Source organism: Oryx dammah, unplaced genomic scaffold, assembly GCF_014754425.2.
Source record: "Oryx dammah isolate SB20612 unplaced genomic scaffold, SCBI_Odam_1.1 HiC_scaffold_2, whole genome shotgun sequence".
NCBI classification, from domain to species: Eukaryota; Metazoa; Chordata; class Mammalia; order Artiodactyla; family Bovidae; genus Oryx; species Oryx dammah.
Genome location: NW_024070186.1, coordinates 176,589,213 through 176,610,255, shown reverse-complemented (window position 1 = coordinate 176,610,255; position 21,043 = coordinate 176,589,213). Strand labels below are relative to the sequence as shown.

At 37.9% G+C, this 21,043-nt stretch overlaps 1 protein-coding gene across 1 annotated transcript in view; it reads right to left on the bottom strand.

Annotated features, from left to right (window-relative positions):
- The window catches only part of LOC120882554 (ATP-binding cassette sub-family A member 3-like), a 208,714-nt gene that overhangs the window by 63,234 nt on the left and 124,437 nt on the right, over positions 1-21,043 (bottom strand). Inside the window, exons 14-19 of the mRNA XM_040266571.1 lie at positions 20,021-20,176; positions 19,506-19,716; positions 16,529-16,679; positions 13,417-13,515; positions 7,669-7,837; positions 6,606-6,900 (exon numbers count right to left, since the gene is read on the bottom strand). Coding sequence (XP_040122505.1) covers positions 6,606-6,900; positions 7,669-7,837; positions 13,417-13,515; positions 16,529-16,679; positions 19,506-19,716; positions 20,021-20,176 — 1,081 coding nt within the window. The remainder of the gene's footprint in view (positions 1-6,605; positions 6,901-7,668; positions 7,838-13,416; positions 13,516-16,528; positions 16,680-19,505; positions 19,717-20,020; positions 20,177-21,043) is intronic.

Sequence of the window (21,043 nt, the reverse complement as noted above, 5' to 3'; positions counted from 1 at the left end):
TTCCTCCTTTGCTTTCAAGATTTCCTTTTTGACTTTTATCAGTTAAATTATGTTGTGTTAGGTGTGATTATTTTTCAGTTTACCATACTTAGAATTCATTAAACTTCTTGGAGGTGAAGATTAATGTTTTCCATTATATTTGGGAAGTCTTCAGTCATTATTTCCTCAAATACTTTTCTGCCTTTTTATCAACCTCTTTGCCTCCTGGTTCTCCCATTATACCTGTGTTGGCATGCTTGATGTTGTTCCATGTCTCAGAAGCTGTTCCTTCCTTTCTATTTCACAGATCAGATAATCTTTATTAACTATCTTCAATTTAGCAATTCATTTTTCTGCCAATTCAAATCTATCATTGGGTCCCTCTGGTGAAATTTTCATTTCAGTTATGTTTTCCAACTACAGAATTTCCATTTGAAATTTTTATTTATATTTCTCCATTAAAATTCTCTTCTTGGAGAGATGAAGTTGCCATACATTCCTTTACTTTTTAAACATATTTCCTTTAGTATGTCAAAAATATTTGTAATAGCTGATTTATAGTTTTGATGCTTTCAAAATGTGGTCCTGGAGAAGACTCTTGGGACTCCCTTGGACAGCAAAAATCAAAACAGTCAGTTGTAATGGAAATCAACTCTGAATATTCATTGGGAGGACTAATGCTGAAGCTCAAGCTCCAATACGTCAGCCACCTCATGTGACAGCTGACTCTTTGGAACAGACCCTGATACTGGGAAAGATCGAGGGCAGGAGAAGAAGGGGATGACAGAGGATGGGATGGTTGGATGGCATCATCAACTCAATGGACATGAGCAAACTCTTGGAGATGGTGAATGTCAGGGAAGCCTGGTGTGCTGCAGTCCATGGGCTCACAAAGAGTTAGACATGACTGACTGCACAACAAATAGTCTCTGTATACTAAGTTCAACATTTGCCTTTCCTCAAGTGCATCTTCTACTGGCTTTCTTTCCCCCAGCATATGGGTAACATTCTTCTGTTTCTCTCTATTTTAGTTTTCTGGGACTGTCAAAATAAAGTACCATAGCCTGGGTGACTTAGAATAGGGTTTTTTTCACAGTTCTAGATGCTAGAAGTCCAAGATCAAGGTGTTGGCAGGGTGAGTTTCTTCTGCAATCTCTCCCCGGGGATCATAAATGGCGTTCTTGTCTTTGTGCTTTCACGTGGTCTTTCCTCTATGTATGTGTATCCGTGTCCTTATTGGTTCACAGCCTTTGGCTAAAATTGAGTTTAATTTCAGCCTCTTAACAGGAGACCAATCACTGGATAAAGGTCTGCTCTAATAATCTCACTTTAAATTAATTACTTCTTTTTTTCTTTAATATATATATTTTTTATTGAAATTTAGTTGACTTACAATGTTTTGGGTTCACAGCAAAATGATTCAGTTGTACATATACACATATTATTTTTCATATTATTTTTCATTATAGGTTATTACAAGATATTGACTACAGTTGCTTGTGCTATACAGTAAATATTCCTTGCTTGTTGGTGCATTTAATGTTGTCCCAGTCATCTCATAAGCTGTCTTCATTTCTTTTCCCTTTTTTCCCCCTATATTTGTTCCATGGCAGTGTTTTCCACCATTCTGTCCTCCAGGTCACTTCATTCTTCTGCCTCAGTTATTTTGCTATTGATTCCTTCTAGTGTATTGTTCATCTCTATTTGTTTGTTCTTTAGTTCTTGAAGGTCTTTGGTAATCATTTCTTGCATCTTCTCCATTCTGTTTCTGAGATCCTGGCTCATCTTCACTATCACAATTCTGAATTCTTTTCCTGTAAGGTTGCTTATCTCTACTTCATTTAATTGTTGTTCTGGGGTTTTATCTTATCCCTTCATCTGGGGCATAACTCTCTGCTTTTTCATCCTGATTAACCTTCTGTAATGTGGTTTTTGTTCTAACACTGTGGAATTGTGGTTCTTTTGGCTTCTTCTGTCTGCCCTTTGGTGGATGAGGCTAAGAGGCTTGTGTAAGCTTCTTGATGGGAGGGACTGGTGGTAGGAAAAACTGGGTGTTGCTCTGGTGGGTGTTTCTCAATAAAGCTTTAACACAGTTATCTGCTGATGGGTGCGGTTGTATTCCCTTTCTGTTTGTTGTTTGACCTGGGGCGACCCAGCCCTGGAGTCTATGGGCTCTATGGTAGGGTTAATGGTGATCTCCAGGAGTTCTTATACCAAGCAGGACCTTAAAGGACTGCTGTTGCCCATGCCTCCATCCTTGTGGTGAGCACTTACTGACCCATGCCTCCACAGGAGAACCTCCAACACCAGCAGGTAGGTCTGGGTCAGTCTCCTGTGGGGTCACTGCTCTTTCCCCTGTGTCTTGGTTACAACAAGATGGTTTTTTCCCTCCAAGAGTGAAGTCTCTATTTCTTCCAGTCATGTGGAAGTCCTATAACAGAATTCTTCTGGCCTTCAAGGTCAAATTCCCTGTTGATTCCCAGTTTCTTTGTCAGATTCCCAGGTTGTGGAGGTTGATGTGGGGCTCAGAACCTTTGCAACAGTGGGAAAAAATTTTTTGGGATTGTTCTCCAGTTTGTGGGTCACCCACCTGGCAGGTATGACATTTGATTATATTGTGATTGTGTCCCTCCTACTATCTCGTGGCTTCTTGTCTTTGGACATGGGTGACTTTTTCTGGTGGTTCCCATGCCCTCCTGTCAATGATTGTTCAACAGCTAGTTGTGATTCTGGTCCTCTTAAAGGAGGAGATGAGTTCACATCCTTCTACTCTGCAGTCTTGAACCAGAAGCCCACCTTTTTCTCAATCTCCCTGTTTTTAGAGGAGCCCCTTACTTCCTCCCACATCTATGCCTGGCATCCCTGAGCCCGGAGTTCCTCTGATTCTATGGTTCTAACCTCATCTGCACATTGGAACCACTCTTGAAGACTTTTAAATTAATTACTTTTTAAAAGATCTAATATTCAAATATAGTCACATTTTGAGATATTGAAGGTAGGGCTTAGCATATGAATTTTGAAGGGACACAATTCAGCCCATTGCTCTTTCTCTTCTCATTCTGTTGTTGTTGAAAACTGGGCATATAGGATAGTGTATCAGTTCTGGTATCGGAACTTCCCTGTGTATAGTTACTGTTAATTTTGTTGTTGTTGCTGCTACTCATTTGCTTAATGACTTTTGTGGACAGTTCTGTAGATTCGGTATTCTCTACAGTATGCAGCCACTTATTTCTCTGATGAACTTAAAAAAGAATTCTGGTCTTTAAGCCTGGCTTCTAGGGGTCAGTCTTAAATCAATATAATTTAGCAATTAGCTAAAAGATTCTTTTAAATGTCTAGAGCCAGTAAGTCTACCACCCTTGGCCAAGGAGATCTTTGAACAAAGGCACACTTTCAAATTTCAAGCAGCTTACAACTCAGCCTCAACTTTCATTGCTTGCCTGTGTAGGGCCTCAACATCAACTAGAAGTAAGTGACTGGATTCTTCTCATTTCCTAGGTTATTTCTGGCCATGCATACTACCATTCTGAGCTTTCTAGGTCTGCAAGAATATCAGGACTTTAAAGTCCACTGTGGTCATCTAGCTCTCCAGGTATTCCTTTAAAATTGCTTTCTGGGTAAGCTCTTATTTGGCCCAACTGAAAGCAGAGCCTTGGCTACCTGTGGTGCTATTACCAGCAGATTTCGATTGCTTTAAATAATTCCCTGGGGTTAGGGATTTTCCTAAAGAGTTGAGCCCTAATTTAAATTCAGTAGGAATAATGCCTTGGGAATATAGTTTTTCAAAGAACTTCTATTTCAGTCAAAGTAGTGACAATCCTTATAAATGGGACTTTTAACAGGGCTCTGAAGAGATCAGTTCTTTCCATCAACTGTGAGGTTCTGGCTTTCATGGATACCAAACCACTGAGGGGAGGGAGACCCATAGGAACTGTTGTTATTCAGTCACTAAGTTCTGTCCGACCCTTTGCAATCCCATGAACTGCAGCATGCCAGGATTTCCTGTCCTTCATTATCTTCTAGAGCTTGCTGAGTGATGCCATCCAAGCATCTTATCGTCTGTTGCCCTCATCTCCTCTTTCCCTCAGTCTTTCCCAGCATAAGGGTCTTTCCCAGTGAGTTGGCTCTTCACATTAGGTGGCCAAAGTATTGGAGCTTCAGCTTCAACATCAGTCCTTCCAGTGAAAATTCAGGGTTGATTTCTTTTAGGACTGACTGGTTTGATCTCCTTGCTGCTGTCTAATGGACTCTCAAGAGGCTTCTCCAGCACTGTAGTTTGAAAGCATCAATTCTTCAGTGCTCAATCTTCTTTGTGGTCTAAATTCTTACATCAGTACATAACTGCTAGAAAACCCATAGCTAGGAATAGTTAAAATGCTACAGATTTTACTATTTTTTTTTTAATAGAGGTTCAGTAGTTTTTAAAATAGACACTTTTTAGCTTGTTCTGTGCTTTTGCTTAATTTCCAATATTGTAAGTTGGTTGATTTTTAAGAATTATTTTCTAAGTATTTCTGTTGCTTTTGTGGAAGAGTGGACTCATTCAATCATACAAAGAATTCAAAATTCTCCATCCACTAGGTTTTGGCCTAATTTATGGGCTTCCCAGGTGGTCCTGTGGTGAAAAAAATTTTTTTCCTCTCAATGTAGGAGATGCAAGAGATGCAGGTTTGTGTTAGGGGTCACAAGGGGCTGGCTCATAGTATATTGTTTAAAAATGGCCCATTATGGTGACCTGACAAACAAGGGATGAAGTCACAGTGGCCACATTGCCCTGTGGCATCCTGTTTTTCCCTTAAAGTGATAGTCTGTTTTTCCCTGCTGGTGCCAGTTCTCAAGACTACATGACCACCTGACCACGAGACCCCTCTGCATGATCACAAGACCCCAGCTTTGTGCTAAAGATAAACAAAGGCTCCCTCCCTTCAGGGCACAATTTCCCATTGATAAGGTATAAGAAGGGTTGGCTTAAAGGGAGAGTACTGGTTTCTCTCTAAAGCCAGTCACTTGCTTTCTTCCTATTATAAATCTTTTTTTGCCTGACTGCCCGGCTCATTCTCTTTTTCTCCACACTCGGCTTACAGTTTGATCTCTGGGTTGGGAAGATTCCCTGGAATAAGAAATGGTAACGCACTATAGTGTTCTTGCCTGGAAAACTCCATGGACACAGGAGCCTGGCACACTACAGTCCATGGGGTCACAAAGAATTGGACATGACTGAGCACACATGCTTTACACATAAATGAACAACAACAAAAAAATAAGCTACATAAAAGGGTTGCTTTTAGCATTTAGAAACATAATGCAGAAAAATTGTTCAGTATATTCACAGTTCTGACTAAAAGTAAACATTGAGCAAATGAGTACAGCTATTTGTACTATCTTCAAAATAGTAGTTCTGAAAAATCAATCTATTAAGTCTTCAGCCATCTGTTTTTAGAAAGATCAATATTGTAAAGGAGAAGCTTCAGATCTTGGAACTATTTTACCCTGTGAGAGCTTAGAGAAACATTTTTATATTCTGCTCAGAATACAGATTTGTATGTTAAATTTCACAACAACATAGTATTTTGGCTCTTTTACTCATCCTTTGAAAGGTGATACAATTAGCTGAAAGACCAATAGCCAGAATGCTTCCATTAATTATCAACTTACATCATGAGAAACGCTGGACTGGAAGAAACACAAGCTGGAATCAAGATTGCTGGGAGAAATATCAATAACCTTAGATATGCAGATGACACGACCCTTATGGCAGAAAGTGAAGAGGAACTCAAAAGCCTCTTGATGAAAGTGAAAGAGGAGAGTGAAAAAGTTGGCTTAAAGCTCAACATTCCGAAAACGAAGATCATGGCGTCTGGTCCCATCACTTCATGGGAAATAGATGGGGAAACAGTGGAAACAGTGTCAGACTTTATTTTTTTGGGCTCCAAAATCACTGCAGATGGTGACTGCAGCCATGAAATTAAAAGACACTTACTCCTTGGAAGAAAAGTTATGACCAACCTAGATAGTATATTCAAAAGCAGACATTACTTTGCCGACTAAGGTCCATCTAGTCAAGGCTATGGTTTTTCCTGTGGTCACGTATGGATGTGAGAGTTGGACTGTGAAGAAGGCTGAGCGCCAAAGAATTGATGCTTTTGAACTGTGGTGTTGGAGAAGACTCTTGAGAGTCCCTTGGATTGCAAGGAGATCCAACCAGTCCATTCTAAAGGAGATCAGTTCTGGGTGTTCATTGGAAGGACCGATGCTAGAGCTGAAACGCCAATACTTTGGCCACCTGATGCAAAGAGTTGACTCATTGGAAAAGACCCTGATGCTGGGAGGGATTGGGGGCAGGAGGAGAAGGGGACGACAGAGGATGAGATGGCTGGATGGCATCATCGATTCGATGGAAAAGAGTTTGAGTGAACTCCGGGAGTTGGTGATGGAGGGAGGCCTGGCGTGCTGCGATTCATGGGGTTGCACAGTCGGACATGACTGAGCGACTGAACTGAAGATACTGGTAGTTAGTAGGAAAAGAAAGAAATGGGTAGCTAGATAGCATAGTTAACTTCCTTCTTTGCAAGTGATACATATAGGTCTTCATATAGCAGCAGTCTCTTTTTTCCTACAGGTCTTACCTTGTACTTCCCGAAGTTCTTGATTCTTAAGCTTTAAAAAAATCTCAAGGTTCTTTATGAAATTTAGAGCCAAAACAGAATTCCCAGAAACTGAGTAAGGTACAATTGTTCGACCATATTGACTTAAGTCCATTGCTCTGGCAGGCATAGTATAATGCAAGTTTAGAGCTGTTAAAAGGTAAGTAGTGACCAACAAAATTATTGATATATGTAGCAATGTCAACTTCCAACTGCGCCAATTGAATAGTGCTCTCTTTAAAAACATGGAATGAAACTGCTGCCGGTAAAGTGGAAACTAAAAAGAGGAGAAGAACATAGCATCAGAATTACTCGTGATCCAAGGAAGATATTCAAATTGAAATTCAATGCTCAAAAATTTTATAGCAAAAGATAAACACATATTATACAAATATATTCTTGAATTTAACCAAAGAAAACAAAATGGTATGGAAAATTTATTTGTATAAGGTATTAAGGGAAAAGACTTAACATCTGGTTTCTTACCTAACTATAGTGAAAATCTTGTCAAGGTGATTTTATTCATTAATATATTTGTATTATTTCTGATTGGAAAAAATTATATTTATTTATTTAATTTAACATCAAACCATAATCTTTCCATCTCTCTTTTTTAAGGGAAATATCCCCATACAGTTTTATGGGGATATTTCCCTTAAAAAAGCTTGTATAGATCTACTATCTTTTACTTTGTTCAGTATACTAACAATGGTTCATAGTGAGAAAATGCCCCTAATCTGATCAACCAGTATCTTCTAAAAGTAACTCTTGGGCCTTGTTAGAACCAAATAAAGGGAAAATTTATTAGAAAATGAAGAGAACCTCTCAGTGATTCTGAGAAATAACAATGGTGAAAGTGACATAGCTGTGATCTTTATCTAAAAACCCATTTCTCCTGCATCAGGAAATTAATGGAGTTGTGGTACAGACTGTTCCTTATCTCCTTGACTCTCCTATGGCCATACTCCAAACATCTTTTAAATTCAGGTAGTATATACACCCAAGCCAAATATACTAGTCTTACATTCTTAGTGAATATACTCACCCCAGTATTAAATTTAATGTTAGCAATTTCATTTAATCTGGGAGTAACTGGTCCTTCATAATTTCTGAACATGCTCCTACTCTGATTCCTGTTTTGTCCTCTTTGGCTTATCGAAAGAGAAGACTGAAGAGATTGAATCTTCGTTTCAGAATCTGCCAGCTTATTGACCCTAAATACACACATATACACACAAAAAGCACAAAATATTTTACTTTGATTATACCTTCAATCTATTTTATTTGTCAAATAGCAAACAAATTTCCAAATTTGGAGGACTCTTTGATCTTTCTTACTGACTGTTAAGTATATTGTATAAAAGCAGTATGATAATGTGAAAGTGAAAGTATTAGTCACTCAGTCCAGTCCAATTCTATGTCACCCCGTGGACAGTAGCCCTCTAGTCTCCTCTGTCCATGGGGTTTTCCAGGCAAGAATACTGGAGTGGGATGCCATTCCCTTCTTCAGGGGATCTTCCTCACCCAGGGATTGAACCCTGGTCTCCCACATTGCAGGCAGATTCTTTACCATTTGAGTCACCAGGGAAGTCCAAGTATGATAATAATGGCTCTCAATAAACCAGTCAGAGGACCGATGCCAATTCATGGTAAAGTTTCTACCATTCTGTGGTTAAGATGAGAAAAACAATTATAACATATTGTGTTTCATTAAGCTGAATTTATTCAAGTTAAAGCACTTATCTTAAATCAAAGATAATAACTCTCCTTTGGATGTTAAGGTGTTCTTTATGTTATAAAATGATAGGGACTGTGGATAGTAGGTTTTTTTTTTAAAAAAATCCTTACATTTTCCATTTAGTGCCTATGTCCAAAGCTGTGTCTTTTGGTATGGATGCTTAAGAAGAATGAAAAAATATACACAAGTAATTATAACCTAAGGAAAAAAATTCTCTGTCATTTTTCTAAAATTTTTATTCTTCATATTTTATTTATTGGTAATAATTTCAATTAGGAAAACACTACAAAATATAAAAAAATGGAAGGAAAATAGTTCCAATCCTAGAGACAACCCTGATGAAAAATTTTCCCCCACACATAGACATACTCTCTTAGAAGCACATGAATTGTTTTTAGTCTATTTACATGTAGTGTAATTAGTGATATATTTGAGTTTATATCTAACATCTTGCCATTTACTTTCTATTTATCTTCTTATTTTCCAATTTAAGTGTGATTGACAAGTGAAAATTATAAATATTAAAGGTATAGAATATGATTTTCAAAAAATTTTTACTTGAGTATATTAGCTTTGTAGCTCAGCTTGTAAGGAATCTTCCTGCAATGAGGGAGACCTGGGTTTGATTCCTGGGGTTGGGAAGATTCCCCTAAAGAAGGGAAAGGCTACCTATTCCAGTATTCTGGCCTAGAGAATTCCATGGACTATATAGTTTATGGGGTTGCATAGATTCAGACATAACTGAGTGACTTTCACTTTCATAGTAGCTTTACAATGTTGTGTTAGTTTCTACTGTATAGAAAAATGAATAGATTATACAAATACATAAGTAGCAAAAGGCAAAATAGGCAAATTGTACTTCATGAAAATCAAAAACTTTCATGCATATCCACAGAATAAAAACACAACCTATAGTTTTAGTTCTTACATTTAGGTCTTTGATCCAGTTTGAATGGTGTTAAGTAAGTTCTACAGTTTTCCACAAGCACAGAATGGTGACTATAATTAATAATAATGTATTGTAAATTTGAAATGATGTAGAAAAGTAGATCTCAAGTGTTCTTACCAAAAAAGAAAATGATGACTGTATGAGGTGATGGATATGTTAATTAGCTTTATTGTGGTTACTATTTCACAATGTATACACACATCAAAACATCATGTTCTATGCTGTATAGCACAGGGAACTCTACTTAATGCACTGTGGTGACCTAGATGGAAGGAGGTCCAAAAGAGAGGGCTGCTACTGCTGCTAAGTCACTTCAGTCGTGTCTGACTCTGTGCGACCCCATAGATGGAAGACCACCAGGCCCCCCATCCCTGGGATTCTCCAGGCAAGAACACTGGAGTGGGTTGCCATTTCCTTCTCCAATGCATGAAAGTGAAAAGTGAAAGGGAAGTTGCTCAGTCATGTCCGACTCTTAGTGACCCCATGGACTGCATCCTACCAGGCTCCTCCATCCATGGGATTTTCCAGGTAAGAGTACTGGACTGGGGTGCCATTGCCTTCTCTGAAAAGAGAGGGAAATATAGGTATTTGGACCCTTACTTAACACCATTCAAAATGGGTCAAAGACCAAAAACTATAAAACCCTTAGAAGAAAACACAGGACAGAACATGGGGCCAGATGCCATGATCTTTGTTTTTTGAATGTTGAGTTTTCAGCCAACTTTTTCACTCTCCTCTTTCACTTTCATCAAGAGGCTCTTTAGTTCCTCTTTGCTTTGTGCCATAAGAGTGATGTCATCTGCATATTTGAGGTTATTTATATTTCATCACTTCATGGAAAATAGATGGGGAAACAGTGGAAACAGTGTCAAACTTTATTTTTGGGGGGCTCCAAATCACTGCAGATGGTGACTGCAGCCATGAAATTAAAAGACGCTTACTCCTTGGAAGGAAAGTTATGACCAACCTAGATAGCATATTCAAAAGCAGAGACATTACTTTGCCAACAAAGGTCCATCTAGTCAAGGCTATGGTTTTTCCAGTGGTCATGTATGAATGTGAGAATTGGACTGTGAAGAAAGTTGAGTGCCAAAGAATTGATGCTTTTGAACTGTGGTGTTGGAGAAGACTTGAGAGTCCCTTGGATTGCAAGGAGATCCAACCAGTCCATTTAAAGGAGATCAGTTCTGGGTGTTCATTGGAAGGACTGATGCTAAAGCTGAAACTCCAATACTTTGGTACCTGATGCAAAGAGTTGACTCATTGGAAAAGACCCTGATGCTGGGAGGGATTGGGGGCAGGAGAAGAAGGGGACGGCAGAGGATGAGATGGCTGGATGGCATCACCGACTCGATGCACATGAGTTTGAGTGAACTCCAGGAGTTGGTGATGGACCGGGAGGCTTGGCGTGCTGCGGTTCATGGGGTTGCAAAGATCAGACATGACTGAGAGACTGAACTGAACTGAATACAAAATAAAAAGTTTAAAAAAATGGGCAAAGGATTTGAAGAGACATTTCCCCAAAGATGATGTATGAATGGGCAATAAGCACAAGAAAAGATGTGAAATGTAAATCAAAACTGTAATAAGGGTCCACTTTACAGCCGTTACATGGCTACTATCAAATCAACAGAAAAAAATATGGTTTAGAAGTAAAGAAATTGAAATTGTTGTGCTCTGTTGGTAGGAATGTAAAATGGTAGAGCCACTGCAGAGAAATGACATTCCTTAAATGTTAAAAATAGAATTAATGCAAAAGTTAATTTTGATCCATTATCTTTATCTGAATTGAGACTTCATAAGATTTACAGTTGTAAAAGAAGATTCACAGAGTAACAGTTTATCCTTTCTTATGGAGTGCCTATTCTGGCATTTGACTCATTTTTCTAGTGGTATTCAGTATTTTGTCTCCTTGGAGAGTATGATTGTATCTACACATATTTTAGCTTAATGTACTTTACCAGATGTACTTAATTAAAATATCTTCACTCATTTAGGTTTTGCATGCCCTCAGTCCTTCTGGAGAATTTTGGTACATACTAACTCCTTATATGGACGGAGGTTAGTGACATTGTACGGGAGGCAGTGATCAAGACCATACCCAAGAAAAAGAAATGCAAAAAGGCTAAGTGGTTGTCTGAGGAGGCCTTAACAAACAGCTATGAAAAGAAGAGAAGCGAAAGGTAAAGGAGAAAAGGAAAGATATGTCCATTTGAAGGCAGAGTCCCAAAGAATAGCAAGGAGAGATAAGAAAGCCTCCCTCAGTGATCAATGAAAAGAAAGAGAGGAAAATAATAGAATGGGAAAGACTAGAGATCTCTTCAAGAAAGTTAGAGATATCAAGGGACATTTTCATGCAAAGATGGGAACAATAAAGGACAGAAATGATACGGACCTAACAGAAGCGGAAGATAAGAAGAGGTGGCAAGAATACACAGAAGAACTGTACAAAAAAGGTTTTCATGACCCAGATAATCATGATGGTGTGATCACGCACATAAAGCTAGACATCCTGGAGTGCAAAGTTAAGTAGGCCTTAGAAAACATTACTACAAACAAAGCTAATGGTGATGAAATTCCAATTGAGCTATTTCAAATCCTAAAAGATGATGCTGTGAAAGTGCTGCACTCAATATGCCAGCAAATTTGCAAAACTCAGCAGTGGCCACAGGACTGGAAAAGGTCGGTTTTCATTCCAGTCCCAAAGAAAGGCAATGCCAAAGAATGCTCAAACTACTGCACAATTGCTCTCATCTCACACACTAGCAAAGTAATACTCAGAATTCTCCAAGCCAGGCTTCAACAGTACTTGAAGGGCATTTTGTAAAACCTTTGATGGGTAACCATCTGACTTTGCTAGGTAACAGCCTGCATTCTCTGAGCATTTTCATTTTGCACTTCTGCACAGTGCAAGAAACAAACTGCATACAAATTAAATAAATTATAGAAATGTAGGGGAGGAAAATTTGCCACCCCAAAATGTCTCTTTCCATGTGGGCAAGCTGAAAACAATTGAGCCTAAAAGACTCAGGAAGTCTTTCTTTATACTTCCATCTAAGCTACCTGAAATATTTTGAAAAAGGGCCTTTTCTAGGAATAGGGCTATTATGAGAGGTATCTGCAAAGAATATAGCTTAGCTGTGTGGAGGAAACTCAGGCAGGGACTATAGATTAGAGTCTATTCTGTGTCCCATGGTTTCTGCCTGGCCCAGCAAATGTATTTTTACCAAACATTTGCTTTTTTCAGCTCCATTTGAATTGTCTTCCTCCCTTTTGAATTCCAAAACCTCTACTTCCAACATCTTTTGTCTTGAGCTGAAGATGGTATTTAAGGTGAGGGTTTCAGCCATTTTAGTTAACTACTTAGTGCTCCTGGGTCTCTTCCATGTATATATGTTATTAAACTTTTGTTTGATTTTCTCCTGCTCTATCTCACATCAAGTTAATTCTTAGACCAGTCAGAAGCACTTAGAAAGGTAGAGGAAAATTTCTTCTTCCCCAACAGAAACATGCTTAAGTCAAAATTTTAAAGTCATTTCTACTTAATTTTAAAGTCATTTAAAGTTAAAACTAGAACTTTTCCTATGATGACATAGACATATTAATCTTTTATTTTTCTTGGTGGGGGTGGTTTATTTGTGACATCGTGTCTGACTATTGTGACCCCATGGACTGTAGCCCACCAGGTTCCTCTGTCCATGGTATTTCCCAGGCAAGAATGCTGGAGTGGATTCCCATTTCCTTCTCCAGGGGATCATCCCCACTCAGCAATCAACCCAGGTCTCCTGCTTTATGGGTGGACTTTTGCATTACCGGCAGACTACTGTATTGTGTCCCAGATGCTTTACTGACTGAGCTGTAGGGGAAGACTTTTTTTCTTGACTAACTCCTAAATCTTTTACCACAAACAACAGGGCCCAAGCTCAACATCTTCATATAGGCTCACCTGAAAATACAGAAATGCAATAGCATAATATATATATATTTTAACAGCCATAACTGCAATGACTTTATTCCAATGCCAACTGGGTGGGGTCTGCTCTCAAACTGATGCAAGATTTTAGAGGTAGAAGTTTTGTAAGTTTTTTAAGGTCTTTATCACTCACTTAAGGAAGACTTCTTCCATTGTAGAGATTGAAGCACCGAAGTTGGCAATGCCTATCTCTTCTTTTTTCATTTCCAGATCATTAAACAGAGCTTCAAACCTGGAAAGAGAGAAGGAAGAGGAAAGGAAAATATTAGTACAAGTCTAGAAAATGCTAGCACTGCTGCTGCTGCTGCTAAGTTGCTCCAGGCGTGTCCGACTCTGTGCGACCCCATAGACGGCAGCCCACCAGGCTCCCTCGTCCCTGGGATTCTCCAGGCAAGAACACTGGAGTGGGTTGCCATTTCCTTCTCCAATGCATGAAAGTGAAAAGTGAAAGTGAAGTCGCTCATTCGTGTCTTAGTGACCCCATGGACTGCAGCCTACCAGGCTCCTCCGTCCATGGGATTCTCCAGGCAAGAGTACTGGAATGGGTTGCCATCACAGTTCCTATTAAATGGAATCAGGAAAAAAAAAATGAGCACTTACTTTTTTTCCCAATTAATATATAACTTTATGTCCAATTGTATTCTTCCCTATTGTTTTTTTTTAATTTTTAATGTGGTAAAATGTATAAAACATTAAATTTACCATTTTAAGTGTTAAATTCATTTAAATTTAAATCCAAGCAGCATTAAATACACTCACAATGTTGCACAATGATCAACACCATGCATTTCCAGAACTATTTTATAATCCTAAAATACACCCCTTCCTCCATTTTCTCAACTTCACTTTATATTCTGTCTCAATTAATTTGCCTATTTTATGTGCCTCACATAAGTTAGAATCATACACTATTTGCCTTTCTGTGTCTGGCTTATTTCACTTAGCATAATTCTTTTCTACGTTCATCCATGTTGTAGCATGTATCAGAATTTAATTTCTTTTTAAGGCTGAATACTCGTATGAAGATATAACATGCTTCTTATCCATTCATTCATAAGCAGGCATTTGGGTTGTTTCTACTTTTTGGATTTTGTGAATAATGCTGTGAACATTGGTGTACAAATGTCTGCTTGAGTTCCTGCTTTCAAATATTTTGGGTATATGCTAGAAATGGAATTGCTGTCATCACATGGTAAATCTATGTTTAACTTTTTAAGAAACTAGTATACTGTTTTCCATAGCAGACATACCATTTTATATACCTAATAGCAACACACGAGTTTCCAATTTTCCACATCACTACCAATATTTGTTTTTTTTTGTTTCTTTATTTGCCTTTCCCTACTGAGTAGTTATGTCAAGCATCATGTGCTTATTGGCAAATTGTACATTTCCCTTGGATAAATTAAAATTAGGATATTAGAGCTTTTTGTTTTTAGATGTGTTGTCAATATTGTTTTGTTCCATAATAATTTCTGGTTGGCCATGGGAAAGATATTTAGTAGCTCTTTATTCTGTAATGCTTATTGTGAAACAAATGGAAATAACAAAGAGATATTTACTTTACCAAATTTCTCCGCACTAAAACTTGATCTTTGATATAAATTCTTTTGTCCTTTTAAAAATATTATCAACTTATTTTCTATAAGTATTAAGGACTATAGCTAGTTGATAAAAGTTAATTTATTCACATGTGGTTCCTGCATCAAATGGGAAAAGAGTTCAAATTACAGGAGGTGTAAGTCACTAAATGACAAAAAATGTAGTTACTGAAGTACAAACTGGGTAACAAGAAAGAAAGATTTAATCAAATAGGTAGGTGAATTGTATGGAAGCTTTGCTACTTGTGGAGTAGTTATATTAAGGATCCTAAAGAACAGTATTACCAAGGAAGAATGAACAGTTTTAGGTTCAAAGACTTCCCTGGTGGCTCAGATGGTAAAGCGTCTGCCTACAATGTGGGAGACCTGGGTTCAATCCCTGGGTTGGGAAGATCTCCTGGAGAAGGAAATGGCAACCCATTCCAGTATTCTTGCCTGAAAAATCCCATGGAAGGAGGAATCTGGTAAGCTACAGTCCATGGGGTCGCAAAGAGTCAGACACGACTTCACTTTCACTTTCTTTAGGTTCAAAAGATCTCCAGAAACCCATCCACTTCTTAAATACTCTCATTCACAGTGAAGGACTGTCAAGAATATAAATGATCAGCCTCGGAGGTGGTGGACTAAACACTCTCCATCTGCTAAATTTCTTTGTATTTTAGTTAAATTCTATTTCCATCTAACTTTATCCAGCTTGGATATCGGTTTTATTCTTGCTTCTCAGTTCAGTCTGACCCTGCTTCCTACGATGATTTGTGTCATTTTTATTCTTTTCCTACTATAGTGACCTATTCTGTCAATTACACAGGTTACTGACATCTAATTCTGGTAGTTTTTTCTCTTTCAGTAGTTGGTCTACAATTATCTTATTAAAAAAACTTTATTGTGAACAAACATAGTCTTTCCTAACTTCATGATACATATTTTATATGTTAGATAAACTCACTGTCCATGGCCCAGAAACCCACATCATATATGTTGATATTAATCTGTGTGACTATTTGTTCATTTCCCAGTAGTTAGCCAAATTAATCATAGAGGAGAGACACACAGATGGGAATCCCAGGTAGAATTATCATCAGTGTGTCTCTCCTCTATAATTAATTTGGCTATCTACTACGATTAAATTCCTAGTTTTTTCTGTATTATTGTCACCCTTGCTCCAAGAGTTGCTGTTTAAGCTGCTTTTTTTCATCTTCTTAATATTTCCCTAGACTTTATTCACCACACATAAAATTTATATACCATAAGGACCATACCATTAGTTATCCCTTATTAACCAAGAAGTTATAAATACTAGGTTGTAAACCTTCCTCCCACTGTGCCCCCCACAAAAGAAAAATGGAAAGAAAAATATTAATGTCTTGAATGAACTTGAACTTACAAAGCAATCTTTTGTACAGTGAGAGAAATCTTCAGCTGTGAACTCAACTGTAGTTGGCAAATGACAGCTATAAACTGGATACTTGGTTTGTTAGTAAAACACTACTGATGAAGCTTTTGTTGTTGTGTAGACGCTAAGTAATGTCTGACTCTTTGCAACTCCATGAACTGTAGCCTGATTCACTAAACTTACTAAACCCTAAAAATTAAAATGATTTCTGGTCACCCAAACCATTCATCTAGGACTCTCTAAAACTATACCTGTGTGCATGCTCTTTCGGTAGGATAAATGATAATTCAGCTCCAAGACAGCTCTCCAAAATGGCATCTGGAATATGAGACTCAATAATTGCACAGATCTTTCCAAGATCACAGTGTGGTTCCCTCTCCACGACTATGTGATATCCAGCACCTGAGAGAAACCATTTAGAAGACCAAATGAAGTAGTTTTATACTTTTCATCTCCTTTTAAGAGCAAATTTTGCTCTCCATGATTCAGTTACCTAGGTCCACCAGGAAGAAGACATGGTATGTCACAGACATTCTGTTAGGACTCAGAGGGGCCTCACACCTAAAACTTCTAAATGTTATTCTAAGAACTAAGACACTGAATAAACAGCAACTTCCTCTATAATTTCAATCACTTTCTCAGTGAATAATAATAATCTAGTGTATACAACCAGATATAGTAGATATATGAAGAAAGGCCCCTGTTATGTGGCTACTTAGTTTTAAAACTGTTATCTTGATAAATATTCTTTTATTATCGCTGACTGTCCATCGTGTATTAAGCACTAATCTTGAACCTGGGGATAGAGCAGTGAACAAAGCAGGTAAAAATTCCTGCCTTCATAAGAGCTACTTTCTAGTCAAAGGAGACAGATGATAATTAAGAGGACAAAGTTGAAATATATATGGTATTATAAAAAATAAAGCAGAGAGGAAGATATGAAACATTGAAGGAATGTTGTTAAATTGTAGACAGAGATCCATGGAAAGCCCGAGAAAACCTTAAAAAATCAGAGAACTATTATTCTTCATTAGTGCTTTGCCTATATAGAAGAACTATTTTTTTGGAATTTGAGGAAAATACCATCACTTTTGTATGTATGCATTTCATGATACCAATGAACTTACTTAAAAAACAGAGACACACAGACTTGGAGAATGAAACTATGACTGCTATGGGGAAGAGATAGTTAGGGAATTTGGGAGGGACATGTACACACTGCTATATTTAAAATGGATAACCAACAAGGACCTACTGTTTAACACATGGGAAAGGAGTTTGGGGAGAATGGATACATGTATGGCAATAAAAAAAATAAACTTATCCATTATTTACTAGCTGTAGAAACCAAAACTATTACAAAAATAATATGCAAATAATATTATTTTTCACTTTTCAGGACTCATGACACAATAAATTTCTCAATTGTCTTGTCCTCTTAGGACCTGAATCAACAGAAAATATCTTCTTCTGAAGAGATGCAAGGTAATTAGTGAGAGCTGAATGCTGATTTTTGATGGAATTTCTTATTCTATCAAAGAACTAAACACAAATTTCTAGGTTTTTGAGTAAAATGTAAGTTCAGTTTAAGTTTATTTAAGGCTTAGCAACTATAAGAAGGGGCTTCCCTGGTAGCTCAGTTGGTAAAGAATCTGCCTGCAATGCAGGATTCCCCGGTTCAATTCCTGGGTCAGGAAGATCTGCTGGAGAAGGGATTGGCTACCCACTCCAGTATTCTTGGGCTTCCCTTGTGACTCAACTGGTAAAGAATCCACCTACAATGAGAGAGACCTGCGGGAGACCTGGGTTTGATCCCTGGGTTGGGAAGATCCCCTGGAGAAGGGAAAGGCTACCCACTCCAGTATTCTAGCTTGGAGAATTCCATGGACAGTATAGTCCACGGGTTCACAAAGAGTCAGACACAACTGAATGACTTTCACATCATTTCACTTCATTAACTATAAGAAGGGACCTGAATGTCTCAAAGTATTATATCTTTAAAATATCTAGTTACATACTATGTATTATTTTACAATAACTAGTACAATTAATGAATGCTATTAGAAAGCATTATAAAATTTTAAAAGCATACTGTTTAAATCATGTGGATCTTAACTCAGGCATCCCCAATTCAAATGGCATAAATCTAATATTAGATATCTTCTGTTCCCCCACTTGTGATAAAGGTCCCTAGTGTTATTTGCTCAGTTGTGTCTGTCTCTTTGTGACCCCATAAACTGTATCCTGCCAGGCTCCTCTATCCATGGAATTCTCCAGGCAAGAATACTGGAGTGGATTGCCATTTCCTTCTCCAGGGGATCTTCCTGACCCAGGGACTGAACCTGGGTCTCCTGAATTGGCAGGTAGATTCTTTACCATCTGAGCCATCAGGGAAGGCCCTAGATATAGAAATCCTTATAGAACTCAAACCTATAAGGTGATCATAAACTTTGAACTAAATGGATATATAGCTATGACTATCTGGGCCACAGTTTTTTATTCTATAAAATGAAGTTGTTGGTTTGAGTATTAAATATACTGCATAAACTGGATACCATAGTAACCAGTGTAGAGGAAATAGTTACGGTTAGTTAAATGAATTAAATAGTGAATAAATGAAGAAGGAATTCATCCTTAATTATTTTCATTTACATTTATACCCTACAATTATACCCTATACCCCAGGACTGTAATTTTAGCCTTCATTATCAATTTTATCTCCTAAAAAAGTTTTATCAAAGTCAAGGACTGTATTATTACACTGACATGATTCTTTCATTCTGCACTACATCCAGAGTTATCTTGTCACACTGGGGATTTGATATCGGTTTGGCAAATGAGAAACGAGGCTCATAAACAATTGATTGCTCTAGTTTCTCTTCTCAACCAATCACTCAATAAAAGAAAAACATCTGAGCACACAACTGCATTTCAAAGACAAAGAAAACTGTTAGTACATGCAAAATGGGAGAAATAAACATGGCCTTTATAGGTTGATAAAAGCATTTCCTGAGTCTAAAGCTATGTATTTGAGGAAAAAGTAAGAATGTATAAGGAATATGTAGATTGTAAAGGGCCAGAAAAACTAATTAGAATAGTTGCCACCTAATTAATAAGACAGAGGAAGTCATTGAAGTTTTTGGTGTTTAGACAAAATATCATTAAAATCTCATTAGAGGAATATTTTTAAGGAATCAATATCCTAAGAATAATCAAAGCGAGAGAGACCATATGTTTTTTTCAGGAAGATTGAAGAGCCACAGCACTGCAGGGTCCCCTTGACCATGATGGCAATTCGGTCACCCAGGATGTCAGCTTCATCCATGTAGTGAGTGGTCAGCAAGATTGTACGATCATGTTTAAACTGCTGAAGGATGTCCCAGGTGGCTCTCCTTGAGACTGGGTCCATTCCGGATGTTGGTTCATCAAGTATCACTACCTAAAAGCCAGAAGAACCATTTCATAACCATTGAAAATTGATGCTATAGTGCACATCGGATAATTTACTATTTAAGGGGAACACTTTTAAGTGAAGACAAAGTCTAGACTAAAAATAGTAGTAAAAGCAATCCCAAACTAAACAACTGAGCCAAGACTGCCAATTTCCTCTGATCATTACTGCCAATGTTCCTTTATGATTCATACCAACTCTCAGGTTTCTGTCAGCTTTCTAGACCGGTTGTCAGAAATCCATTTTTAGTGTCCCCTCTCCCTGCCCTCCCCGATTCTTTCTTCCTTAATACCTTGGAGCCTCCTAAAAGTGCTATAATGATGGAGAGTTTGCGCTTCATTCCTCCACTCAGTGACTTTGAAAATGTATCACGCTTTTCTAGCAGGTCAAAAGTAGACAGTATATGGTTGATTTCATTAGGAGACATCTTTTGATGTATACTTTTTACCTAGAAAGAGGAGCCAGAATTTACACTATGCATTTAGCCTTATCCTTAGAAATTTTTTAGATCTTAAGTTTTCTTATATATTTACACAGATAAATAACGTTTCTTGTAACTATATCCTTAAAACATTTTATACTAGCTCTGTTCTTATGTTAGCTATATAGTGTCTTCTTCCCATTGCCTACCTTTATGTTTAAAGTAGAGTTCCTAAATTAAAATTTTTTTTTTCATAATTAATAGACATAGCTGAAGCTCATGAACAGAGGGAAAAAAGAAACACATCTCTAGCTTCTAGATATGATGAAATAAGCACACACACCCATTATCTCCTACTGAACTCAATTATTAAAGCTGTAAAACTACTAAAAGGTAAACAGCAGCAGTTGGAACAGGAAGAACACCATAATTTAAAGTGCCACTGAACTTTAAATGGTTGAGTTTACCATTTTCACTTATGTATCCCATGCTGCTGCTAAGCACTTCAGTTGTGCCCGACTCTGTGCGACCCCATAGATGGCAGCCCACCAGGTTCTGCCGTTCCTGGGATTCTCCATGCAAGAACACTGGAGTGGGTTGCCATTTCCTTCTCCAATGCATGAAAGTGAAAAGGGAAAGTGAAGTCGCTCAGTCATGTCCGATTCTTCGCGACCCCATGGACTGCAGCCTACCAGGCTCCTCCGTCCATTGGATTTTCCAGGCAAGAGTACCAGAGTGGGGTGCCATTGCCTTCTCCTATGTATCCCATAGTCTGAACTGAAAAGCAATCCAAAGCAGTCAACTGAGCACTGCATAGCAGACAGAAGATTAAAGCAAAACTTTCTAGTTTTGGCTTGAAGAGTGGAAAAGGGAAAATCCTTAAAGCTCTGAGAA